This window comes from Geotrypetes seraphini, chromosome 5 (genome assembly GCF_902459505.1).
Source record: "Geotrypetes seraphini chromosome 5, aGeoSer1.1, whole genome shotgun sequence".
NCBI classification, from domain to species: domain Eukaryota; kingdom Metazoa; phylum Chordata; class Amphibia; order Gymnophiona; family Dermophiidae; genus Geotrypetes; species Geotrypetes seraphini.
This window is the reverse complement of record NC_047088.1, coordinates 2992970-3019429: the sequence shown is the minus strand read 5'-3', so window position 1 is coordinate 3019429 and position 26460 is coordinate 2992970. Positions and strand designations below refer to the sequence as shown.

The 26460-nt window shown below is 42.6% G+C and overlaps 1 protein-coding gene across 1 annotated transcript in view; it reads right to left on the bottom strand.

Annotated features, from left to right (window-relative positions):
- The window catches only part of MED12 (mediator complex subunit 12), a 708291-nt gene that overhangs the window by 555389 nt on the left and 126442 nt on the right, over nucleotides 1–26460 (bottom strand). The window contains exons 10-12 of the mRNA XM_033943934.1: nucleotides 20000–20136; nucleotides 19219–19350; nucleotides 3746–3872 (exon numbers count right to left, since the gene is read on the bottom strand). Coding sequence (XP_033799825.1) covers nucleotides 3746–3872; nucleotides 19219–19350; nucleotides 20000–20136 — 396 coding nt within the window. The remainder of the gene's footprint in view (nucleotides 1–3745; nucleotides 3873–19218; nucleotides 19351–19999; nucleotides 20137–26460) is intronic.

Below are 26460 nucleotides of genomic sequence, written 5' to 3'. Positions count from 1 at the left end.
AAATGATGGGACGACTTCCCTTTGAGGAAAGGCTACAGCAGCTAGAACTCTTCAGCTTGGAGAAGAGACGACTCAGGGCAGATATGATAGAGGTCTATAAAATACATATGAATTCCTGGTTCACTCTTTCCTAAAATACTAGGGCTAAGGGAACATAAGATAAAGCTACCGAGTAATAGATTTGAAAGAAAAGGGAGAAAATATTTTTTTATTCAATATGTAATTAAACTCTGGAATTCATTTTCAGAGAATGTGGTGAAAGCAGTTAGCTTAGCATGGATAAAAAAAAAGATTTGTATAACTTCCTAAAAAAGAAGCCCACAAGCCATTATTAAGAAAAATATGGGGAAATCCACTGTTTATTCCTAAAATAAGCAGCATAAAATCCATTTTACTCTTTTGGATCTTGTCAGGTACTTGTGATCTGAACTTGATGGACACCGGGGAGTCCCTCTGGGTAAACCTGGCAAGAGGCAGAGAAAAATGCCTGTATCTAGGTGTGGTTTACAGACCCCCAAGACAACTGGAAGACATGGACGCAGAATTAATTGAAGACATAGAGAATATCACTCTACGAGGAGAAGCTGTACAGCTAGGGGACTTCAATATGCCTGATGCAGACTGGAACTCATTTTCAGCGACAACCAGCGGTAGCAGGAGGCTCTTAACCTCCATAAAGGGAGCACGTCTCAAACAAATGGTAACGGAGCCCACTAGGGCCCAGGCGATCCTCGACCTGGTACTCACCAACGGGGAAAGCGTTTCAGAGGTCTCAGTAGGAGATACGCTAGCCTCCAGCGACCACAACATAGTATGGTTCAACCTTAGGAAAGGCTTCCCTAGATCAAACACGAAAACAAAGGTACTCAATTTCCGGGGCACAGACTTCGCACGCATGGGAGATTTCGTCCATCAGATGCTGCAGGACCAAGCGGAGACCGATGATGTAGAAACTAAGTGGTTAACACTGAAATCAACCATACATGAAGCAACTAGCCGATTCATAAAATCAGTAAATAAACGACAAAGAAACAATAAACCCCAATGGTTCACCGCGGAGATCTCGCACCTCATTAAGGAGAAGAAAAAAGCGTTTCTCTCCTACAAGTGCACGGAGAAAAGAGAGGCAAAGGTAGAATATAGGACCAGGTCTACAGCAGTCAAAATGGCAGTTAGGGAGGCAAAACTTCGAGTGGAAGAAATTCTGGCAAAAAAACATTAAAAGGGGGACAAATCCTTCTTCAGGTATATTAGTGACAGAAAAAGGAACACAGGCGGGATAGTACGCCTTAGAAAACCGGACGGAAGTTACGTGGAAGCAGATTTCGATAAAGCCGAACTACTGAATGAATACTTCTGCTCAGTCTTCACCTGTGAGGCACCGGGACACGGTCCCCAGTTGAAGGTAACACAAAGCACAGAAGACCCGTTTCAGAATTTTGAGTTCACAACAGGTGAAGTTTACAGTGAACTGGCAAGACTCAAGGTGAACAAAGCCATGGGACCAGACAATTTGCACCCAAGAGTGCTCAGAGAATTGAGCGATGTCCTGGAAAACCGTTGGCTGAGCTATTCAATCTCTCCCTAAGTAAGGGGATAGTTCCCCTGGACTGGAAATTAGCTAATGTCGTTCCTCTGCATAAAAAGGGTTGCAGGGCAGAGGCTGCGAATTATAGACCGGTGAGTCTCACATCAATAGTGTGCAAACTCATGGAAACACTAATTAAAAGCAAATTGGACACGATCTTGAATGAAGGGAATCTTCGGGATCCCAGTCAGCATGGATTCACCAAGGGTAGGTCCTGCCAATCCAATCTCATCAGCTTCTTTGACTGGGTAACAAGAAAGTTGGACTTGGGAGAGTCTTTGGACGTCGTGTACCTGGACTTCAGGAAAACTTTTGACAGTGTCCCACACCGCAGGCTGCTAAGCAAGATGGAATCGATGGGGTTAGGAGAGACACTAACTGCATGGGTCAATGATTGGCTGAGTGGCAGACTTCAGAGGGTGGTGGTTAATGGTACCCTCTCTAAAACATCGGAGGTGACCAGTGGAGTGCCACAGGGCTCGGTCCTGGGTCCACTCCTTTTCAACATATTCATAGGGGATCTGACTCAAGGGCTTCAAGGTAAAATAACACTATTCGCCGATGACGCCAAACTATGTAATATAGTAAGTGAATGCAGTTTACAGAATTATATGGCGCAGGACCTGCTTACATTGGAAAGTTGGTCCTCAACCTGGCAGCTAGGCTTCAATGCTAAGAAATGTAAGGTCATGCACCTCGGAAGCGGAAATCCATGCAGGACGTACTTCTTGAACGGAGAAACTTTAACTAGGACTTCAGCAGAACAAGATTTAGGAGTAATCATCAGTGCAGACATGAAAACTGCCAATCAAGTGGAGAAGGCTTCATCTAAGGCAAGGCAGATATTGGGTTGTATCAATAGAAGTTTCGTCAGCCGAAAGCCTGAAGTCATAATGCCGTTGTACAGGGCCATGGTGAGACCTCATCTGGAGTACTGTGTGCAATTCTGGAGGCCACATTATAGTAAAGATGTGCGCAGAATTGAATCGGTTCAACGGACGGCCACCAGGATGATCTCGGGGCTCAAGGGTCTCTCGTACGAAGAGAGACTGAACAAATTGCAGTTCTACACTCTTGAGGAACGTAGTAAGAGGGGAGACATGATCGAAACATTTAAGTACCTCACGGGACATGTCGATGTGGAAGATGATATTTTCTTTCTCAAGAGACCCTCGGCCACAAGAGGGCACCCGCTCAAACTCAGGGGCGGAAAATTTCATGGTGACACCAGAAAGTATTTCTTCACAGAGAGAGTGGTTGATCATTGGAACAAGCTTCCAGTGCAGGTGATCGAGGCAGACAGCGTGCCAGACTTTAAGAATAAATGGGATTCCCATGTGGATCCCTACGAGGGTCAAGATAAGGAAAGTGGGTCATTAGGGCATAGACAGGGGGTGGGTAAGCAGAGTGGGCAGACTTGATGGGCTGTAGCCCTTTTCTGCCGTCATCTTCTATGTTTCTATGTTTCTATGACTTGCAGTCTGTTCTAGTATGTCATGAGTATTTTTTGATAATGCAGAATTGGAAGGTAATGCTATTTATCAGAAACTGGCTTGCACAATACTGCACTTTGTAACAGATATGAACAAACTTAGCCATCTCCCGTACAAAGTAAAAAAAAAAGAGCTGCTTTAAAGGGGAGGGCATCTGAAGAGGTCTCCCCTCAGATACCTAGGACTAGTCAGGATCACTCAAAAAAATATGTCTGTCTGCCTCACATAACCGACACCTTAGTCAGGCCTGGTGAATTTATGGAAGAACATCCTGATGGAGGTAGTGGAGACCAAGACTATATCTGAATTCAAGAAAGCCTGGACAGTAGATAGGCTAGAAGGTCCTTTCCTTGCCTTCATTTTTCCCTGATTCTTGTTTTTATAGAAAGGGAGCATTATTACTTTTTGAGCTCCCTTAGAAGGCTAAAATAAAAAACACTTAAAGTCCTCTCAAACTCCTAGGAGAATGAAATTTTCTGCGCCCAGATATTCCTGTCAGATTGCTAACAAGTGTGAAATAGGCAGCACATGCAGATGGCCCTCCTGCAAATTCATTGTGAATAGTCTGAAAACCTGACTGGCTGGGTTTGCCAATCACTGTATAAAGAAGCATTAACAAAGAAAAAGCAAACACAACTCTGCTGTCCAGGAATCAGGTACCTACTCAGTACAGGAGCCTGGGTATCCAGGAAAAGCATAAGGATATCCTGGAAAACAGGAGCGCTGATAGCAGACAGAGATCCGGAAGAGATGGAGCCCTTCTCATCCACACCTTCTGACTCTCCACACCTCTGCAGGCAAAACAATTAATACCAAGTTTTCTGGAGTACTACTATTAATCATTTCTCTAGCGCTGCTAGACATTGCATGTATGCAGGTACTTTCACTGTTCCTACTGGGCTCACAATCTAAGCTTTCTTTATACCTGGAACAGCAGAGGGTTAATTGACTTCCCCAAGGTCACAAGAAGCTGCAGTGAGAATTGAACCCAGTTTGCCAGGATCAAAGGCCGCTGCGCTGCCCTGACCATTAGACTACTCCTCTAATTATTTCTCCATTCAACCATACTATTATTTTCATTCTTCATTTCTCTTTTCACTCAAATCTTCTATCCTTTCCCTACCTCCTTCCTGGCTGGATGATTTTTAAAAATGTATTTATTGCCACATTTCCCATAGTCCTAGGCAGTTTATAGAGTCATATACATAATTGTTAGCAAAAATCCAAGGATGAACACTATCTGAACGGTGGTAAGCTATCCCAGGGAACGGGAAAATGAACCCTGCTTTTTTTGCAGGCAATTGACGGAGATGTAAGGACTCATTCAAATAACTTAGAAAAAAAACAAACTTTCTGAAATGTTCTTTTTAAGTATTATGAAAATTCTGAAAATTTTATAAAATCTCTATATTGGCTCTCCCTCCCTGAAAATGCAGATGATCTGTGCAAGATAATTCAAGGCTATTCCCACATCTGGAGACACAATATGTGAAATAAATGAAACTTGTTTCAATACATGCAAGTATACAGTTTTTTGAAAAAGGAAGTGTCAGAATCGGAATCTCTTCATATTTTAGAAACTGAGGGCATGATTCTCTACAGGATGCCGATCTTGGTGGATGCCTAAGAGTGTCAATCATGTATTGCATCTACATTGGTGAACAGATGCCTTAAATGTAGGCCAGCATTTTGCAACCCTACATTTAAGGCATCTATCTGGTGCCTATGGAGACGCTTAAGCACGCCCAAGGACACTTCCAGGCAAATCCAAGCCCTGCCTTGTGAGTGCTTAAGCGTTCCTAAGCATTTCCATACATACACTACAGATGCCTATAATGTAGGCATCCATCCTTGCACAATTCTTTTTAAAAACGTGCATCCTGATTAGCTGTCAGACGGCAGTAGGATGCATATTTAGAGATCAAGCTCTGAGTCTCTCTGAAGAGAGGAACTTTTAGTCTTTGTATTTTGAAGGAAATATTTGTTTAAATAAAGACATTTTTTACAAGGATTGCTACTCATGTATGCCTAGCACGTCTGCTCATTTTGCCTCTGCAAAATCAGATTTTAGAGAATTCTGTACCATGTTAAGAAGCTTCAAATCCTGCTTGACCTCTTGAAATAGTGGGACAAAGGAAGCAAGGCATAGCTTCAACCACATGCAGTGATGCATCATTTTAAAAACAAGTACCTAGGGCAGTGGAAGAGTTAACTGACTTTCACAGAGTCACAAGAAGCTGCAGTGAGAATCGAACCCAGTTCCACTAGGCTACTCCTCCACACTTAAAAGGACTCTTTAGTAAAAGTTCCTTTTCTGCTTCTAGAAGCATTGTGAAGTTCTAAGCTGCTGCCTGAGACAAGTAGCTATGATTGTCTTACTTGATTCTGTAATCCATGTCTCCTAGCACTTCCTGATTACTGCTAGTGATCAAAAGGGCAGGCAAGGGATATGCAGCCCCACTTGATGGTGAAGTCTCTGACTGAGCCAACAGCGTGGGTACTCTCTCCTAGCTATAGTAAGCTTTTTAGCTTACTGAGCATGTGCAGGATTGCCCTATTCCTCTAGCCCCCTCCCTGACCTACTCCTGTGCAGTCGCAGCTCTCCCCTATTCTCAGAGAAAAACATTCAAAACTATAACAAATAAAAGAAGTTTTTGTCAGAAAGCTTTGGCTTTCTAGCCTTCAAGGCAGATTTATATATAATAAAAAAAGTCTAATTTCCCATCTGTTAGCAAAGTCCCATCAGTGACAGAATAACTGAACTTTCGAAACAAGTGACAACTCTGCTAACCGCAGATATTTTTCCTTCTAACAACCTTCGTTTAAAAAAAAAAAAGATGGAAAAATCAACGGTTTTCTCTTTAGAGAAAACACGGGCCTGTTTTTCCTCTTCACAAGACTTGCCTGCCATTTGTTTTTATATTGCAGCAGCTAAGACTCTTTCTATACAAATGTCTACGCCGTCGATGTCGCTGCTAGCTAGCACGGACCAAATACCGGTGAATAAACAGCTGACTGCTATGGTCCCCTTCCTCTCAGGGCCCTACTTTGATTCCGGCGGGGGAGTGAAGCGTACAATCGCTAACGCTGACAGGCACAAAAGTTTCAGCACGGGTGGCACCGCAAAAGAAGAAGGAGAAAAATAAAAATCTCCCAATGGTGCAGAGGCTGAACACTCTCTCCACTGTCGGCGGCTTCATTAGCGCGTCCCACTGAAAAGGAATCAGAGACCAGTCTCTCAGCAGCGGCTCTATCAAAGAGGGTTCCCGCAGGCCCGACAGTGGTCTCGCGTTCCTTTCCCCTGCTTACTCTCACTGACTTGCCTGCAGCGTTTGGATCAAAGCAGATGAAGACTATTTCAAAGACCAAGAGGGTTGGTTCTCCACTGGATGTGAAAACTCTGCAGGTACCTTCTAAAAAGTTAGTTCTGTCTCCTTCAGTGCCAGGCTCTCCTTCTCCTGCTTCTCAGTCTTTTCACTCTATGGCTAGTTTTTTCACCCTGTTACAGAGATTCATGCAGGATAGTGCAGGGCTCTTTCAACAACCAGATCCTGCGCCTCCTATCCCTATTTTGGAGCCTCAGCAATGCTCTGGCTGTGATAACCTTATACCCTCACCAGCTGAGCTTGACATAGCTCCACAACTGGATTGGAGCCCTGGAACTCCCATTTGCTGCTCTCCTACCCAAGGGCCATCATCTCCCACAGAATGGCTGGACCAGCAGGAGCCTTTACATATGGACAAAGAATCTGACCTGCTTCTACCTCAGCCGGCTGTCACAGAGGAGCATTCCTATTCAAAGTTTTTACAGAAGGTATCTTCTCTTCTGAGTCTAAGTCCGGATGAAACTCCCTAGGTAGCAAGGATTTACAAATCATCCTTCAATCCTGTAAATTTCCAGTAAGGGAGCTTATTGCCTTGCCAGTGCATCAGATCCTCCAAGATCTGCAATTTAATAATTGGCAAAAACCATGGTCAATATCCATGGCTTCCAAGTGCCTGGAAATCAAATACAAGATGCAAAAGACACCTGGACATGATTCCCTTCAACTTCCTCATCATTCTATGGTTTCGGAGTCAGCCATTAAAAAGAGTAAGGCTTCAAGGTCCATAACTAATGCTCCTCCCGGTAAGGACTGTTGTTTCTTGGACTCTACAGGCCGCAAGGTCTACCAGGGGGCTATGCTCTCCTCAAGAATTATGGCCCATCAGCTCCAAATTTTACATTTTCAGCATTCAATCTTGCAGCAGCTGGAATTGGCTTTGCCTGAGTCCATCCCCAATCTACAGGTGGCTCTTCAAGAATCCACTTACCATTTAATTAAAACAAACTACGATGCCCATGATATGATCACCAGGACAGCAGCTGTAGCCATAGCTGCCAGACGCACTGCATGGCTGAAGGCATCGGACCTCAGAGAGGATCTTCATGACATGCTAACGGATGTTCCATGCTTAGGAGACAGTCTCTTTGGTGCAAAGGTGAAGGACACTGTTTCACAACTAAAGGAAGATTCCTCAGTCAGCCGAGAACTTTCGGCACATCCCTCTGATCAGTCTAACCAATTTTGTTGCCCTTCTCCTACTTATCCCTACCGAGAAACATATCAATCATAACTGTTCTTCCAGCAATATTACCCAAGGAGATGATTTGCACCTTATGCCAGAACTCTTTTGCAGCATTCTCAAACTTCTCAGGATACTCCTGATACAATGTCCTAGTGACCATAAGGAGCCAGCCGTCTCTCAACTCCCGGCACTCAAGCCTGCACCTAATTTTTGATTATCTTCCAGAGGGGGGTGGCTAACTCATTTTTACTCAATTTGACAGCAGATCACAACAGATCAATGGGTCCTCAGCATTGTGCTTCAGGGGTACCAACTACATTTCCACTCCCATACCCTGCCTTCAAAAGCTCCACCTCCATCCAGTTTCTCCTCAACATGTGTCTCAATTAGCAGCAGATATCTCACTTCTCCAAAACAATGCCATAGAACAGGGGTGCCCAAAAGGTAGATCGCGATCGACCAGTAGATCGAAAGGGCAACACGAGTCGATCATGGAGCCCATCCCAGGCTCCGCGATAGACTCACATTGCCTTTGCATTCTCCCTGCTTTCCCAATGCCACAAAAGCCAGGCGAGTGCATCCACTGCACAAGTGCTGGGCCCACAAGCCTTCGCCTCCCCCTCAACTTCAATTCTGACGTCAGAGAGGAAGTTCCGGGCCAGCCAATCACTGCCTGGCTGGCCCGGAACTTCCTCTACGAAGTCAGAATTGACATCAGGGGGGAAGGCTTGTGGGTCCGGCGCATGGTTGGGAGTGAAGTCATGGGAAGGAATAGAGGAGACTATGAAGGGATGAAGTGAATTGAAAGGGTTAATAGCTGGGACAGAGAATGTTGCTACGAAGAGCCAGAAGTGTCTGAAAGTTCTAAAGGGAAGAGTGACAGAATGATGGAGACAGAAACTTGGAGTGGAGCTGTGGCAGTGGAGAAGAAATAGGCTGGAAAGGTGACAGGAACTTAGAGAGGGAGCATGAACTGTAATGGTGGAAGGAAACTGAGAGAAAAATAAATAATTTGGGAAATACGAGTAAGAGTGGACAGGAGGAAGGGTTTGCTAGGGGTATTTGGCAATGGTGAAGGTGGCTTGGGGGGCAGGAAGAGAGAAAGAAGACAAAAAGAAAGAAAGGGGGGTAGGGAGAAAGAAAGGGGCAGGGAGAGAGAGAAAGAGAGAAATAAAGAAAGAGGAGGGGGCAGGGAGGAAGAAAAAGTTGGGGGAGGGAATGGAGTATGTCAGGTGGCAGGGGGCAGGCAGGGAGGAAGACAAAGTTGGACTCATGGAGGGACAGAGAGAGATGCTGGTTGGGGAATGGAATGAGGTCTGGAGAAGAGGAAGCATGCCGGAGGCAGAAAGAAGGGAAGAAATATTAGATGCACAGTCAGAAGAAGAAAGTGCAACCAGAGACTCATGAAATCACCAGACAACAAAGGTAGGAAAAATGATTTTATTTTCCATTTAGTGATCAAAATGTGTCTGTTTTGAGAATTTATATCTGCTGTCTATATTTTGCACTATGGCTCCCTTGCACTATGGCCCCCTTTTACTAAACCGCAATAGCATCAGGGACCAGTCTCTCAGCAGCGGCTCTATCAAAGAGGGTTCCCGCAGGCCCGACAGTGGTCTCGCGTTCCTTTCCCCTGCTTACTCTCACTGACTTGCCTGCAGCGTTTGGATCAAAGCAGATGAAGACTATTTCAAAGACCAAGAAGGTTGGTCCTCCACTGGATGTGAAAACTCTGCAGGTACCTTCTAAAAAGTTAGTTCTGTCTCCTTCAGTGCCAGGCTCTCCTTCTCCTGCTTCTCAGTCTTTTCACTCTATGGCTAGTTTTTTAACGCAGGGAGCCCATGAGCATCGAGAGCAATGCAGGGCATTCAGCTATCACGGTTTAGTAAAAAGGGAGGGAGTATATTTGTCTATTTTTGTATAGTTATTACTGAGGTGACATTGCATAAAGTCATCTGCCTTGATCTCTTAAAAAACCCTGGAATATAAATAATTAACATTTTCTTTGCATACAGTGTGCTTTGTGTTTTTCAAATTTTTTTGTTGGTAGATCATTTTGACTTGGTCATTTTAAAAGTAGCTCGCAAGCCCAAAAAGTGTGTGAACCCCTGGTCTACAATGACACCCTGATCCTTTTTTAGGGCGCTAACCCCCAAGGTATACTTTAGCATCCAGTAACTCTTGGGTTAATTGGGTTATTCTTCCCAATGTGCAACTCTCTAACTAGCTCAAGAGATATTATGACAGCTACTCGCTTTCATTGGTGCCCCATGCCAGACTCCACATGCGTCCATTACAGTGGCACCTTAAATTGTACTGGAACCAGCATCTCCACCCTGCCGTCAAAGATTCTTTTCTATGATGGATTCACTTCACCTCCATTCTGGCAAGATGTCAGCTCCAACTCCCACCGCCTTCTCTAACCATCACCACCGATGCTTCTACTCAGGGTTGGAGGGCACACCTCAACAATATTTGCACTCAGGGTCAGTGGACACTATCCAAAAAGTCCCTTCACATCAATCATCTGGAACTCAAAGCAGTGTTTTATGCTCTTCAAGCTTTTCAACTATGGATAGGTCACAAGAACATTCTCATTCAGAACGACAATCAAGTGACCATGTTCTATGTGAACAAACAGGGCAGTTCGGGATCCCTCAAACTCTGCAGAGAAGCATATCGTCTCTAGTCCTACGCCCTGACTCTCAGCATAGATCTTTGTGCAGTCTACATTCCATGAGATCAAAATATCCTGGCAGACTCTCTCAGCAGGAAACTCGACCCACACGAATGGGCCCTCAATGCTGCAGTGCTGACATCCATTTTTCATCAATGGGGGACTCCTCAAGTGGATCTCTTCGCCTCTCCAATCAATGCACAGTGCATTTGGGGGCCATTGACAAATTATTGCAATGATTAGACACCATTATCCAATGAAAGTACTCTCTCATACATAGGGGGGAGGGTATAAAGTTATAGTAAAGATTTGATTAATAGATAAGAATACAATATTTATATGACATTTTTTATTAAAATATTTGTGGGAAGGGTGGGTAGGGAGGGTGTAAATTTATGTTTTTAAGATGATGTTAGAAGAAATACAAATGATGTTTTTAAGGTTAAATGATGTAATATTGTGTTCTTGATGTAAGATGGAAAAATGAATAAAGAATTTGAAAAGAAAAAAAATTGCACAGTGCACCCTCTTCTGCTCTCTGCGTCCAGCTCCACAAACTCTAGCAAGGGATGCTTTTCAATTACATAGAATCACATTCTTCTCTATGTGTTCCCACTGTTTCCTCTCAGCTCCAGAGTGCTTCAGAAGGCTTTAACAGACAAAGCACATCTCATTCTCATTGCACCCAGATGGCCCAGGCAACTCTGGTTTCCACTGCTTCTAGATCTGCTGGATGCACCCCCAATTCCCTTGGGTGACCATCCGTCTCTTCTGTCTCAACACAACGGCCAGTCTGAGTCTTACAGTATGGAAATTGAGAGCTCACTCCTAACTGATCTGCCACTCTCACAATCTGTTAAAACAGTTCTTCTTGCAGCCAGATAGCACAGTTACTTACCGTAACAGGTGTTATCCAGCAAGCTGATATTCTTGACTGATGGGTGACGGCACCGACGGAGCCCCGGTACGGACAATTTTAGAGTGATTGCACTCTAAGAACTTAGAAAGTTCTAGTTAGGCCGCACCACGGGTGCGCGAGTGCCTTCCCGCCCGACGAAGGCGCGCAGTCCCCAGTTAGGATAAGCCAGCTAAGAAGCCAATCCGGGGAGGTGGGAGGGACGCAAGAATATCTGCCTGCTGTCCCTGGATAACACCTGTTACGGTAGGTAACTGTGCTTTATCCCAGGACAAGCAGGCTGCATATTCTTGACTGATGGGTGACCTCCAAGCTAACAAAAAGAGGGATGGAGGGAAGGTTGGCCATTAGGAAAACAAATTTTGTAAAACAGATTGGCCAAAGTGTCCATCCCGTCTGGAGAATGCATCCAGACAATAGTGAGATGTAAAAGTATGAACTGAGGACCAAGTAGCAGCCTTGCAGATTTCCTCAATGGAAGTGGAACGGAGGAAAGCTACAGATGCTGCCATAGTTCTAACCTTGTGGCCCGTGACAGAACCTTCCAGTGTCAGGCCCGACTGAGCATAACAGAATGAAACGCAAGCAGCAAGCCAATTGGATAGGGTGCGTTTAGATACGGGATGACCCAACTTGTTAGGATCAAAGGACAAAAACAGTTGAGGAGATGATCTATGAGGTTTGGTGCGTTCAAGATAGTAAGCCAAAGCACGTTTACAGTCCAAGGTATACAAAGCCTGTTCACCTGGATGAGAATAAGGCTTTGGAAAAAATACAGGTAGGACAATGGACTGATTAAGATGAAAGTCAGACACAATCTTAGGGAGAAACTTTGGATGTGTACGGAGGACCACCTTATCATGGTGAAAAACAGTGAAAGGTGGATCGGCCACTAGTGCATGTAGCTCACTGACCCTCCTGGCAGAAGTGAGAGCTATAAGGAAGACCACTTTCCAAGTAAGAAATTTGAAATGTGCTGTGGCCAAAGGTTCAAAAGGAGGCTTCATTAAAGCAGAAAGAACCACATTGAGATCCCAGACTACAGGAGGGGGCTTAAGAGGTGGTTTCACATTGAAAAGGCCCCTCATGAACCTAGAAACCAAAGGATGAGCCGAGAGGGGTTTTCCATGAATTGGCTCATGAAAGGCAGCAATGGCACTAAGATGAACTCTGATGGAAGTAGATTTGAGACCAAAGTCAGACAAGGAAAGAAGATAGTCCAACACTAGTTCCACTGCCAGAGACATGGGATCATGGTAATGTAAGAGGCACCAGGAAGAAAACCGAGACCACTTCTGTTGATAACACTGAAGCGTGGCCGGTTTTCTGGAAGCATCAATGATAAAACGGACAGGCTGAGAAAGGAGTGAGTGAGCCGAAGTCAGCCTGAGAGATACCAAGCTGTCAGGTGCAGAGACTGTAAGTTGGGATGCAGTAGAGTCTGCTGATGCTGAGTAAGCAGAGAAGGAAACAGTGGAAGAAGTATGGGTTCCCTGGAACTGAGTTGAAGTAGAAGGGAGAACCAATGTTGCCTGGGCCACCGTGGAGCGATGAGAATCATGGTGGCTTGTTCCCTCTTGAGCTTGAACAATGTCCGCAGCATGAGCGGTAGAGGAGGAAATGCATATAGGAAGAGATTGGTCCAATCCAGGAGAAATGCATCGGGTGCCAGACGTTGAGGAGAGTAGAGTCTGGAGCAAAACAGGGGCAGCTGATAATTGTGAGGAGCTGCAAAAAGGTCCACTTGAGGAGTGCCCCATTGAGCGAAAATGGACTGGAGAGTCAAAGGGTCGAGAGTCCATTCGTGAGGTTGGAGAATTCTGCTGAGATTGTCTGCCAAGGAATTCTGTTCCCCTTGAATGTAGACAGCCTTCAGGAATAAATGACGAGCTGTCGCCCAAGACCAAATCCGTTGGGCTTCCTGACACAACAGGCGAGAGCCCGTCCCTCCCTGTTTGTTGATGTAGTACATTGCAACCTGATTGTCTGTGCAAATGAGAAGTACTTGAGGAGAGAGAAGATGTTGAAAGGCCTTGAGGGCATAAAACATCGCTCGGAGTTCCAGGAAATTGATGTGGTATTTCTTTTCCTGGGTAGTCCAAAACCCCTGAGTTTGGAATTCGTTCAGGTGAGCTACCCAGGCATAAGGGGATGCATCTGTGGTGATGACTAGATGATGAAGAGGTAGATGGAACAGTAGACCTCTGGATAGATTTGAAGATGTCAACCACCAAAGAAGCGACTGTCGAAGAGACGAGGTCACAGATATGTGTTGTGAACAAGGATCTGTCGCTTGTGACCACTGAGTCGCTAGGGTCCATTGAGGAGTACGCAGGTGGAGACGTGCGAAGGGTGTGACATGTACTGTGGAGGCCATGTGCCCCAAGAGCACCATCATGTGATTTGCAGAAATGGTAGTCTGTTGAAACACCTGCCAACAGAGATGAAGGATGGCCTGAAGGCGGTTGGATGGAATAAACGCCCTTATCAGAACAGTGTCCAGAATGGCTCCAATGAATTGAAGTCGCTGAGTTGGAATGAGGTGTGACTTGGGTAGATTGATTTCGAACCCCAACAGTCGAAGGAAGTGAATGGTCTGATTGGTGGCACGCAGAACTGCCTGAGGTGTATGAGCCTTGATCAGCCAGTCGTCCAGATAAGGGAAGACTTGAAAGTTGTGAGAGCGGAGATAGGCCGCTACCACAATCAGACATTTGGTGAACACCCTGGGAGAGGAGGCCAGACCGAAGGGTAACACCTTGTACTGATAATGATGTTGGTTGATGAGAAAGCGTAGATATTGCCTGGACGTCAGATGGATAGGAATGTGTGTGTAAGCCTCTTTGAGATCGAGGGAGCATAGCCAGTCGCCCTGAGAGAGAAGAGGGTAGAGGGTGGCAAGAGAGAGCATTTTGAACTTCTCCTTGACCAAACATTTGTTGAGATCTCTGAGATCTAAGTTAGGTCTGAGGTCTCCGGTCTTTTTGGGAACTAGAAAGTACCGGGAGTAAAATCCCTGGCCTCGCTGATCTTGAGGAACTTCTTCGATGGCATTGAGAAGAAGGAGGGATTGAACCTCTTGAGCGAGAAGGAGGGACTGAGACTTGTTGGAAGCAGACTCTTTTGGCAGGCCTAACAGCGGAGGAGTCTGGGAATTGAGGGAGTAGCCGTGGGCTATAATCGAGAGCACCCACTGGTCGGTGGTGATTACTTCCCATCGAGAGTGAAAAATGCATAGTCGACCTCCTATGGGCTGTGGAAGAGGACAGCAGGGAGGAAGACTGGCAATGCCCTGGAGAAGGGAGTCAAAAGGGCTGCATCGGCTTAGTTTGAGGGACAGGCTTTATGGTAGGCGGCTGTTGCTGACGAGCCTGTTGGTGCTGTTGGCGTTGCCTCCGAGGTTGAGGAGGATGAGGCTGAACCGGCCGAGCAGAAAACCGCCTCTGATACGATGGCTGTTGTCTAAATGGACGAGGAGGAGAAGGCTTCTTCTTATTTTTCAATAAGGTATCCCACCTCGTCTCATGGGCAGAAAGCTTTTGAGTGGTGGTATCCATGGATTCTCCAAACAGCTCATCCCCCAGACAGGGAGCATTGGCAAGACTTGGTCCTGGTGGTTCACATCCAGGTCTGAGACTCGAAGCCATGCCAATCGTCTCATCGCTACAGACATAGCAGTGGCTCGGGAAGTCAATTCAAAAGTATCATAGATGGAACGGACCATAAACTTCCTGAGTTGCAAGAGACTGGAAGTGCATTGTTGAAAAGCAGAAAGCTTGCGGTCCGGAATATACTTTTGAAAAGTGGCTACCTGTTGGATCAGATGTTTCAGGTAAAAAGAGAAGTGAAACGCGTAATTACCTGAACGGTTGGCCAACATCGCATTTTGGTAAAGTCGTTTACCAAATTTATCCATGGCCTTTCCCTCTCTGCCAGGAGGGACCAAGGCATACACACTAGAGCCTGTAGATTTTTTGAGGATTGACTCCACCAGCAGAGATTCATGGGGAAGCTGATGTTTGTCAAACCCTGGAATAGGAATCACTTTATAAAGCGATTCCAGTTTCCTAGGGGCTCCTGGAATGGTTAGAAAGGCGAAAAAACAATGTGACAAGGCAGTGGCTGCTGCCAGAAGGATGCTGGGCTGTATAAAGAGAGGCGTAGTCAGTAGAAGGAAGAAGGTGTTGATGCCCCTGTACATGTCATTGGTGAGGCCCCACTTGGAGTATTGTGTTCAATTTTGGAGACCGTATCTGGCGAAAGACGTAAGAAGACTTGAGGCGGTCCAGAGGAGGGCGACGAAAATGATAGGAGGCTTGCGCCAGAAGACGTATGAGGAGAGACTGGAAGCCCTGAATATGTATACCCTAGAGAAAAGGAGAGACAGGGGAGATATGATTCAGACGTTCAAATACTTGAAGGGTATTAACGTAGAACAAAATCTTTTCCAGAGAAAGGAAAATGGTAAAACCAGAGGACATAATTTGAGGTTGAGGGGTGGTAGATTCAGGGGCAATGTTAGGAAATTCTACTTTACGGAGAGGGTAGTGGATGCCTGGAATGCGCTCCCGAGAGAAGTGGTGGAGAGTAAAACTGTGACTGAGTTCAAAGAAGCGTGGGATGAACACAGAAGATTTAGAATCAGAAAATAATATTAAATATTGAACTAGGCCAGTTACTGGGCAGACTTGCACGGTCTGTGTCTGTGTATGGCCGTTTGGTGGAGGATGGGCAGGGGAGGGCTTCAATGGCTGGGAGGGTGTAGATGGGCTGGAGTAAGTCTTGACAGAGATTTTGGCAGTTGGAACCCAAGCACAGTACCGGGTAAAGCTTTGGATTCTTGCCCAGAAATAGCTAAGAAGAAAAAATAAAAAAGAATTAAAAAAAAATTTTAATTGAATCAGGTTGGGCAGACTGGATGGACCATTCGGGTCTTTATCTGCCTTCATCTACTATGTTACTATGTTCTAAATTCTTGTAAAAAGTTTCCCTCAAGATGTCATGGAGGGGTAACTTCAAAAATTCTTTAGGAGGCTGGTCAAAATCCAAAGCATCGAGAAATGCCTTGGATTTTTTAGAGTCAGACTCTAGGGGGATGGAAAGGGTGTCTGACATCTCCTTAAGAAACTTGGTGAAGGACGAGTGCTCTGGCTTACTAGCAGGATCCTGCACCGATGGATCATCCTCCTCCGATGAATAATCTTCCTCGGTACCGAAGGGATCGTCAGAATCATCCCACAAATCAGGGTCCCGTACCGATTGAAGACGGCCCTGAGAAAGGGGAATAGAGGATTCGGTATGCTTGGTTTTGCGTACCGATTTCCCTGAATGCATCGATACCATACCTGGTGACTGTACAGCGGTACCGGTGTCAGAGAATGGTACCGGATCAGAAGCCGAGTAAGCAGTACGCCGAAGAGACTTCGGCTCTGCCGACAGAACAGGCATAGATACGGTAGATGCAGATTTTTGCGGTGCCGATAACGTCGATGCCGATAAAATAGGCTGGTCAACAATCGGCACCGAAGGCTCAGTAGGTACTGACACTGGAAGGTTCGGAGTCAGCAGAGCCGGGAGCAATTGTTGCAATTGCTCCTTAAGCTGGACCTGTAGGATGGATGTAATACGCTCATCCAGAGTCGGTCCCGATGGCACCGGTACTGCTTTTTTCTTGCTCGGTACCTGCGGTGCAGCTCGACGCTCAGGCGAAGTCGATGCCGATGAAGAGGCAGTAACTTCAATGGGAGCGGAGCACTTGCGGGGCCGGCGCGCAGTCTGCAGGACTTGGCTCACTGCATGTTCAACTGGCGGGCCGAGAACAGTAGGGGATGGCTTCTTAGCCGGCTTACCTACCGGGTGCGACACCGGCGATGGATCTTGCAGTGTCGACACCACCAGTGTCGACTTGGAGGAAGTTGCAGGAGTCGATGCCGGTGGAACTTCCATAGCGGTACCGAAGAGAATCCGCTGCTGTATTTGGCGATTTTTCAGAGTTCTCTTTTGAAGAGAACTACAGCGGGTGCACGTTTCTGCCCTATGGTCCGGACCCAGACACTGAAGGCACCACTTGTGCGGGTCGGATAAAGATATAGGGCGTGCACACCGCTGACACTTTATAAAACCCGGTGAAGGGGGCATGAAGGGAAAAACGGCCGTAGCAAAATCGAAGCCTGAGGCTTCGATGGTGCCAACAGGCCCCGCCGGGGCCAACCGAAAAAAATTAAAAAAAATTGAGTTGTTTTTTTTTTTTTTTTACAAACGAAAGAAAACAAGAAAGAGATCAAATCTCAAAGAAAAAATAACGTGCGAGCGGGAAGGTGAGTATCAAGGAAAAAATTTCCAACAGCCGTTGGAAACACGCGTCTTCTTAGCTCCGTGGAAACTAAGAAACTGGGGACCGCGCACCTTCGTCGGGCGGGAAGGCACTCGCGCGGTGCGGCCTAACTAGAACTTTCTAAGTTCTTAGAGTGCAATCACTCTAAAATTGTCCGTACCGGGGCTCCGTCGGTGCCGTCACCCATCAGTCAAGAATATGCTGCCTGCTTGTCCTGGGATAATACCTGCTACACAGAAGTCCTATCAAGCAAAATGGAAATGTTTCTCCTTATGGGCTCAGAATCTAGGGTTACAGCCTCTCCATTGCCCACTGAACCAGGTCTTCACAGATCTCCTGCATTTGTCTGATTCAGGACTTAAGACTAACTCTGTCAGACTTCATTTATCAGCAATTTCAACATACCACTCATTAGTCAACAATAAACCAATCTCACAGCACCCTCTCATGGCATGTTTCCTGAGGGGTCTCAACAATCTTAGACCTCCATTGAAAACCCCTATTTCATATTGGGACCTCAATGTAGTACTAGACCAATTGATGACAGAGCCCTATGAACCACTGGGTTCTGCCTCTACTACTTTCCTTTCCTGGAAAACAGTTTTCCTTGAAGCGCTCACGTCATCAAGAAGAGTAAGTGAACTTAAAGCCTTAGTCACTTATTATCCGTACTTATAATTTTTCCCAAACAAAGTGCAGCTACAAATTCATTCTAAGTTCCTGCCTAAGGATGTTTCAGATTTCCATCTCAACCAAACCATCACTTTGCCTTCCTTTTTTCCACCTCCACATGCCTTTGAGGCAGAGGAAAAACTTCATTCCTTAGATTGCAGAAGAGCACTGGTTTTGTTGTTGTTTTTTTTACCTCAAAGTAACTTCTCATCTCTGGAAATCTTCTCAATTATTCATTTCCTACAATCCACCTACCTACCTGTGGTCAACCAGCAACTAAAAGAGCCATTTCATCTTAGATTTCACGTTGCATACATTTTTGCTACACAAGAGCTCATATGAAGTCCCCTGGTTCAATTGGGGCCCATAGGCTACAGGCTGCAGCAACTTCAATTGCAGACTTGAGTTCCATCCCAATCCAGGACATTTGCAAAGCAGCTACCTGGTCGTCTGTACATACTTTTACCAAACACTACTGCTTAGACCAAAGTTTAGCTCAAGATGTTCACATTGGACAATCAGTTTTATGCATCCTCTTTGCAGTATAGACTATTTTCCACCTCCCGTATGCTTCTTCAGCTTGGGACTCACCATCAAGTGGGGCTGCATATCCCCTGCCTGTCTCCGGAGAAACAAAGTTGCTTACCTGTAACAGGTGTTCTCCATAGACAGCAGAGGAATGCAGCCACACTTGCCCGCCCACCATCCCCTCCTCTCCTCTTTTATGGCTAGAAACAAAACTGACAGGAAGAGTACCAACGCTGTTGGCTCAGTCAAGAGACTTCACCATCAAGTGTGGCTACATTCCTCTGCTGTCTACGGAGGACACCTGTTACAGGTAAGCAACTTTGCTTTCTCCGATTTAAGTACAGAATGTTTTCCCACTCTTTTTTTGACCATTTAACCTACATTATTTCTCCTCTGTCGTTTGTCTATGTTTTCTAAGTCATCAGGGTCAGTGGGCTTTACCTCTGCTTCAATCTCCGCTTGCCGTTTCTCTAGAAGCTTGGCCACCACCATGGCTCTGTGGCGTCCGGACCTCTTATAACTAACAGCCCACTCACACAGCAGGGCCACCACAGCATCATCATCGGCAGAGAGCTGTTGGGAGAAAGTATAGAGCTGCAAAAAGCAGAACCTACTAATGTCTCCTTTAATTCAGCATAGAAACTACTCAACCACATCATGCACTAAACAATAAAACGCAATAAACATGCAAGTAACCATCAGTTAATATCAACAGAAGCATATAGTGAAAAACCACAGAAATAAACATTAAATAAATAAGAAAATGTAAAACAAAACAGGGGGGGATCCCATATGCTTGAATTCCACACAACCACAGGTAGTCCTTAGGGTGCTCCATAAGACTATGGTACAAATTCAGTTTTATCAAGTTTCAAGTTTATTTTTAATTTGATATACTGCCTATCTATAAGTCTAAGCAGTGTACATACAGAATAGAAATATAATTTAAAATAGTTATCAGAGAAAGCCTCCACAAGTCTGAATAAGATATGGTTAACATTTGAAGTCCTTCCCATCCCAACTACCTAAATTCCACATAACCAAGGCCCTCCCCCCACACAACCAAATCCCCTTCCACTCCAATCCAACCTCCTCAAGCTCTCACCCCCAACTAGGGGACACTAAGATCGCCTCTATTGTCTCATGAGATCCCATTTCTTCAGTGTCTCTTTCATTAAGTCATATACTCTGTTCCTTGGTTTCCGTTTTCTTCTTATCTTACCTCATGACCATCCTTGCTTGGTCCCAAGCCAAAGATTCTGTTATACAGAGAATCCAGGGAGTTGCTAAAATCAGATCTCTCAAAGCTGTGACTATCGAGAACTTCCAGGGTGTGCAGCACTCGCCCAATAGTGAACCCTAGAAAAGAAGTACGAGAACAGAACCTCAACATCCCAAGAAAAAAAAAAAGAAGGAAAGAGGTGGCAAGGAAAACATGGGAAGAGACATGTGAAGGTAGATAAGCATGCAGAGAGAAAAACATGGAAAGAAGCAGAATAGTGAAAACTCAATAAAAAAAAGTAATCCACCTAATGTGTTTTGTTGTTTTTTTTTAATTCTTTATTCATTTTAAAACTTATAACAACTGCACAAGATTACAACATTGAAAACTTTTACACAGCACTTAAAATTATTCTTTCTATTATCAACATAAATAGAGTTTATTCCCTTCCCACCCACCCTTCCTCAATTATTTCAAACAAACATATCATGTATATATTGTAATCTTAACTATTTGATAAAATTTCCTACCAATCCCCTCCCCCCTATGTATAAATATACTATCAATGGAAAATGATGTCTACTCATTACAATAATTTGCCATTGGCTCCCAGATCTTTATAAAGTTATTATAATTCCCTTTTTACAAAGCAATTACTCTTTCCATCTTATAAATGTGACACAATGAATTCCACCAGAATGAATAACTAAGATTAGTATAATTTTTCAAATTATTGGTAATATGTTGCATGTCGACTCCTGTCATAATCAATAAAAATTTGTTATTATATGATGAAATTTGACTTTTTGTTCTCATAGACATACCAAACAGAATAGTATCATATGACAATGCTACATGGGTTTTCTAATAGACAAATTTATTTGAGACCAAATTGATTTCCAAAAGGTCATAATACAGGGACAGTAAAAAATTAAGTGATCCAATGTCCCCCGCTTCCAGATTACAATGCCAGCATCTATTAGACTTAGAGCTATCTAACATCTGTAAACGAACTGGGGTCCAAAAAGCTCTATGTAACAAAAAGAACCAAGTTTGTCTCATAGATGCAGACACTGTACATCTCATTCTCCAAGACCAAATTCGTGGCCATTGAGATGCAGAAATTTGATGCTTGATCTCAATGCTCCAAATGTCTCTAAGACCAGTCTTTGGTTTTTTATTCATATATCCAGATATTAATTTATACCACTGTGTGGCCTGATGTCCCAGGAAGTCCGCCTGAAAGCATAGGAACTCCATAGTATACTGATTATTAAGATTTTTCCATTCAGAGAACCCCACCTGAATAGCCTGCTTCAATTGCAACCATTTAAAACTTTGTGATTTATTAAGACCAAATCTATGTTGCAACTGTGAAAAATCAAGCAGTTTACCATTTGAAATAACATCATTTAGTGTTCATACACCTGCAATAATCCAATGCTTCCATAGGATTTGAAATCCGCCAATTTGAATCTTGGAGTTTATCCATAAAGATTGATTTGTTGAATTATTTATTGGAATAGGTGTTAAATTACTAATGTAACGCAATGTTTTCCATGTATCAATCAATATTCTGTTTTCTTTATATTTTCTAGGCATTTTTATACTGAGAACATGAGATAAATTTAAAGGAAACAAGAGACGCCACTCCAAATATAACCAATCCGGGGTATTTTCCATGAGTTCTGGGAGGACCCAATACATACCCTGGCGTAAAATATAGGCTTGATGGTACCTATAAAAATTTGGAAAGTTTACCCCACCCTCCTCAATTGGCTTTTGTAAAGATACTAAAGCAATTCTAGGCATTTTACCCAGCCAAAAAAATTTTGAAAGAATACCGTTTAACTTTTTATAAAAGGACCCTTTAAAAAAAACTGGTATCATACTCATTTGATAACAAACAACAGGCAATATCATCATTTTAATAGTTTGGACTCTCCCCCACCAAAAAAGATGTAAAGGATTCTATTGCTCACACATTTCCGTTACTTTTTTTAATAAAAGTTTTTCATTCTCTTTCACTGTGTCTTCCAGAGTTTTTTTTTATCCTAATACCTAAATATTTTAATCCATCTTCTTTCCAAATGAATGGGAAAGAATCAAACAATCCTTTAGTGCAGTGCACATTAAGAGGAAGAATTTCTGACTTACTCCAATTTATTTTACAACCTGAAAATTTTCCAAATGTATCAATCAACTCTAACAAGCATGGAAAGGTAGTTTCAGGATTTCTCAAAAAAAGCAAAATATCATCTGCGTAAACTGAAACTTTATATTCCCAATCTGAATGGGGAATACCCTGTATCCCCTTTGCTTGTTGAATAGCTAATAATACAATGTCAAAAAGCAAAGGAGATAATGGACAGCCTTGTCTAACCCCTCTCCGCAACTTAAAGCACTCAGATAAATTATTATTAATATACAATCTTGCAGAAGGGGAGCTATACAATGTTTGAATCATCTGTATAAATCCTGAACCTATGCCAAACCAATCTAATGCTTGATACATAAAAGTCCATTCAACTCAGTCAAAAGCTTTTTCCGCATCTAAAGATACAGAAAAAGCCGGATCATTCATGCTTTTAGTTAAATTTAACATATGAAAAGCCAATCTAGAATTATTAGAGGAATGTCTCTTCGCAACAAATCCTGTTTGGTACATATCAATAACAAAAGGGAGAGCCCTAGCTAAGCGTAAAGCTAAAACCTTAGCCAATAATTTTCCATCAACATTTATTAACGAAATAGGCCTGTAGTTTGAAACCAAAGTGGGATCTCTGTTTGGCTTTGGCAAAACGATTGTTAATAATTCAGCCATAGTACCTGAAATACAATCTTTAGTTAGTTGGAACTGATACAAATTTAGCAAATGAGGTAAAAGAGTAATTTGAAATGATTTGTAAAATTCTACTGTGAAACCATCACCACCTGGAGCGGATCCAACTCTAAGAGACTTCAATGCTGTTTCTAATTCTTTTAGTGATATAGGCTCATCCAAGCTCCTTTTTATATGTTCAGGAACCTTCAGTCCAATAATTAAATTTAGAAATTCTAAACCATTTTTTTCCCTGTCTTCATAAGGCTCAGAAGAATATAGGTCATTATAAAAATTTAGAAATTGACTTAAGATATTTCCAATTTCGTTATGGGTAATTCCTTTCTCATCCTTTATTGCAATAATTTTTGTCCTTCTTTTCTTTGCTTTAAGGTAATTTGCTAATAATCTTCCCACCTTAGTCGAGTTTCCATAATATAGAGTTTGTTGAGAGAACAAATCTTTCCTTATTAATTTTGAAGATAATTCGTTATATTTACCTTTTGCTTTTAAAAGAGTCTGTAAAGTATCATGCTCCCATTTATCAATCAATTTAGATTCTAAATATTTAATTTCTTTTTCCAAATTAGAATATTGCATTTTAATTTGTTTTCTTTTGTTTTAAAGTTTTTATTGATTTTTCCATATAACAAGTGTCATAAATTTTCATATAATTATCTTAACAATACACTTGATCTCTCTATAATATACTTTATATAAAACATATCTTATATTATCCTTATTATGATTTTACACATCATATAAAATTTAATAATTTTATCAATTATTATTTAATTATGAATCCTCTTCCCTCCCTTTATTTTGTTAGTTTCACATAAAAATAACATCTGTTATGATAAATTATTTATATTTTATGATAAAGAGAATAAAAACCCCACCCCCCTCCCACCCTCCCTCCTTTAACCATTATCTTATTAAATTGTCTCTTTAATTTGTTTTCTAATATTAGCAGAGTATGAAATAATATTACCTCTCATGGTAGCCTTAAAGGCATCCCATAAATTCTCCATGGAGATATCATCTGATAAATTAAATTGAAAAAATTCATTAATTTTTACTTGGAAATCTTCAAGGAATTTTGTATCTACAAGCAATGTATTATCAAATCTCCAAACAGATCTACTGTACTCATGTTGATCTAAATGAAGTCCAATCCATACACCCGCATGATCAGATAAAATAATTGGGTCTATGGAAGCTTTAATCACCTGCTGAACTATTTGAGTTGAGACAAAAATATAATCAATTCTTGAAAAAGACTTATGAACATGTGAACAAAAGGAAAATTCCTGATCATTAAAATGAAGTATATGCCAAATATCTTTTAAATCACATGAATGAACCAAATTATCTAACCCTAATGATTTTATATTTTTACATGGTTTTTTTTATCCATTAATGGATCCATAACAGCGTTAAAATCTCCAGCTACAACTATTTTAGAAGCAGCCAGTGGGAGTAGTAATTGTTGCAATGTTTTAAAAAATTCATTTTGATTCAAATTGGGAGCATACACATTGAACAAAGCCAGGGTATTATTTCCCATACTCATATCCACATGCACCCATCTACCCAAAGGATCTGAACCTACTAGTTGAAAATTGGCTGTACATTTCTTAGTAATAAGAATAGCTACCCCTGCTTTTTTTCCCAACAGCTGGGGCAAAAAAACATTGTTTCACCCAACCCCCTTCCAGCTTTTTTGATTCTGCAATAGACAGATGAGTCTCTTGTATATAGTAAATATCAACATTCTGTTTTTTCAAGTAAGCAAGTGTTTTTTTCCTTTTAATCTGATGATTGAGGCCATTGACATTCAGTGAGAAAATTTTAAACGCCATCATAAGCTTTATAATCAAGATACTTAATCAAAATCAAATAACTAAACAAATTCCTAAACTCATGAACAGACACCATTTTCCTTAATTTAAGTCCTTGAGCCTGGACCTTACCCCTTTTAAACCCACCCAAACCCCCCTTCCACCCACCCTAACCCCCCATACTAGTGAGAAAAGTGAAAACTTGAAAACACATATTAGATCAGATAAAGAGAATTCCCCCAATAGAGAAATCATTGACATTTGTCCTATAAATAATAAGTTACATTAATTAAAATATATATATATATAAATTAATTAATCCCTTAGGAATATAACCACAGTAAACAAATTAAATCCCCCTATAAATAAATTATAATTATGTCTCATATTTATAAATAATCCTCAAAAACTTTTCATCATTATATCATATTATATTTTCCACCCTCCCGCATACCTCTTTAAATGTTCGCTGGTGCAAGCAACATCTTATATTTGCTGTTTGTGCCGGCTCCCTTCTGACATCACTTCCTAGCTGTGGGACCAGGATGTGATGTCAGAAAGGAGCCGATACAGGTGCAAGCAGCTGGTGGAAGGTACTGCTCATGCCGGCAATCATTTTGAGAGGTAGCCGTGGGCCACTCAAGCAGCAGAGAAGATTTTTTGGGGGGGGGGGTGCGCACGGCGCAGTGATGCCAACCTCCCTCGCTATGCCACTGGTCATAAGTACCTGGCAGAATTGCAAAAGTAACAGGATTCCATGCTACTTATCCTAGGGATAAGCAGCATCTTTCCCCAGGTCTACCTTAATGGTTTTGGGACTTTACCTCCAGAATTTGTCCAAAAATAAAGAGCTGACAACGGAAAACCAAGCTGTTTAAATTAGGAGAATGAAAATAAAAAGAATAAGGGAAGAAAACTGGTCAGAAAGCAAAGCCCAGCAAGCCCCCCTTGAGGCAAAAAACTCAAGTACATATTAAAGAGTTGTTTAGTAGACAAAACAGAAGAATTCTGAAGCCCCAGCAGCTAAGCTCTGTAGCAAAACAATAACTAGTCAAGACCAAAGACAGCACTGATGACACATTTACATGGAACCTGCAGGAGAAAGCATGCCAGGCCTCAATAAGAACTGCTTCTGTTACTTGTGAGTTTCCCCTATTGATTCTTATAGAACATTTTGAAAATCTATTCCTTCTCAGCCACTGATGCAAAACAAACAAGATCTGATAACAACTGAGATAACTGTTTGGCTCACTGAATTCTTCCTCTTAACTGGCAAGTACTAGAGTTTAGAATGCACTAGTATTTTGCCAGCTGATATTTCTTGTGTTCAATCATTTTTATTAGAATGATAAGAATAAAGCAAATAATCAAGTAACAAAACAGAATAAGCAAACATTGAAATAACAATATACAATGATCACAGGCAACATAGCATTGAAAACTGCTTACTGAGTGCTCCAAATACCATTACAATCATGAGGCAGGTTGAAAGATAACAATACTAGTAGATTGCGCATGACCATATGAAATCATAAAGTGGTCCAAACTTTATTAAACGTTGTTAGCGAAGTCATTTTCTCAGCAGCCACTTTTTCAAACACAGTGTTCCACCAAGTATTATGATTTAGAAATGCAAGATCTTTCCAATCAGACAGTATGGTTTTTAATGCTCTCAGCAATAAACATTTGAGCAACTTGTCATTGTACTTATCTAGTTCTCCCTTAAGAGATATATTTGTAGATTATGATATATTGTCTTTGATAGGCAGTATACAGCAAACTGTGGACCAAATCTCTGA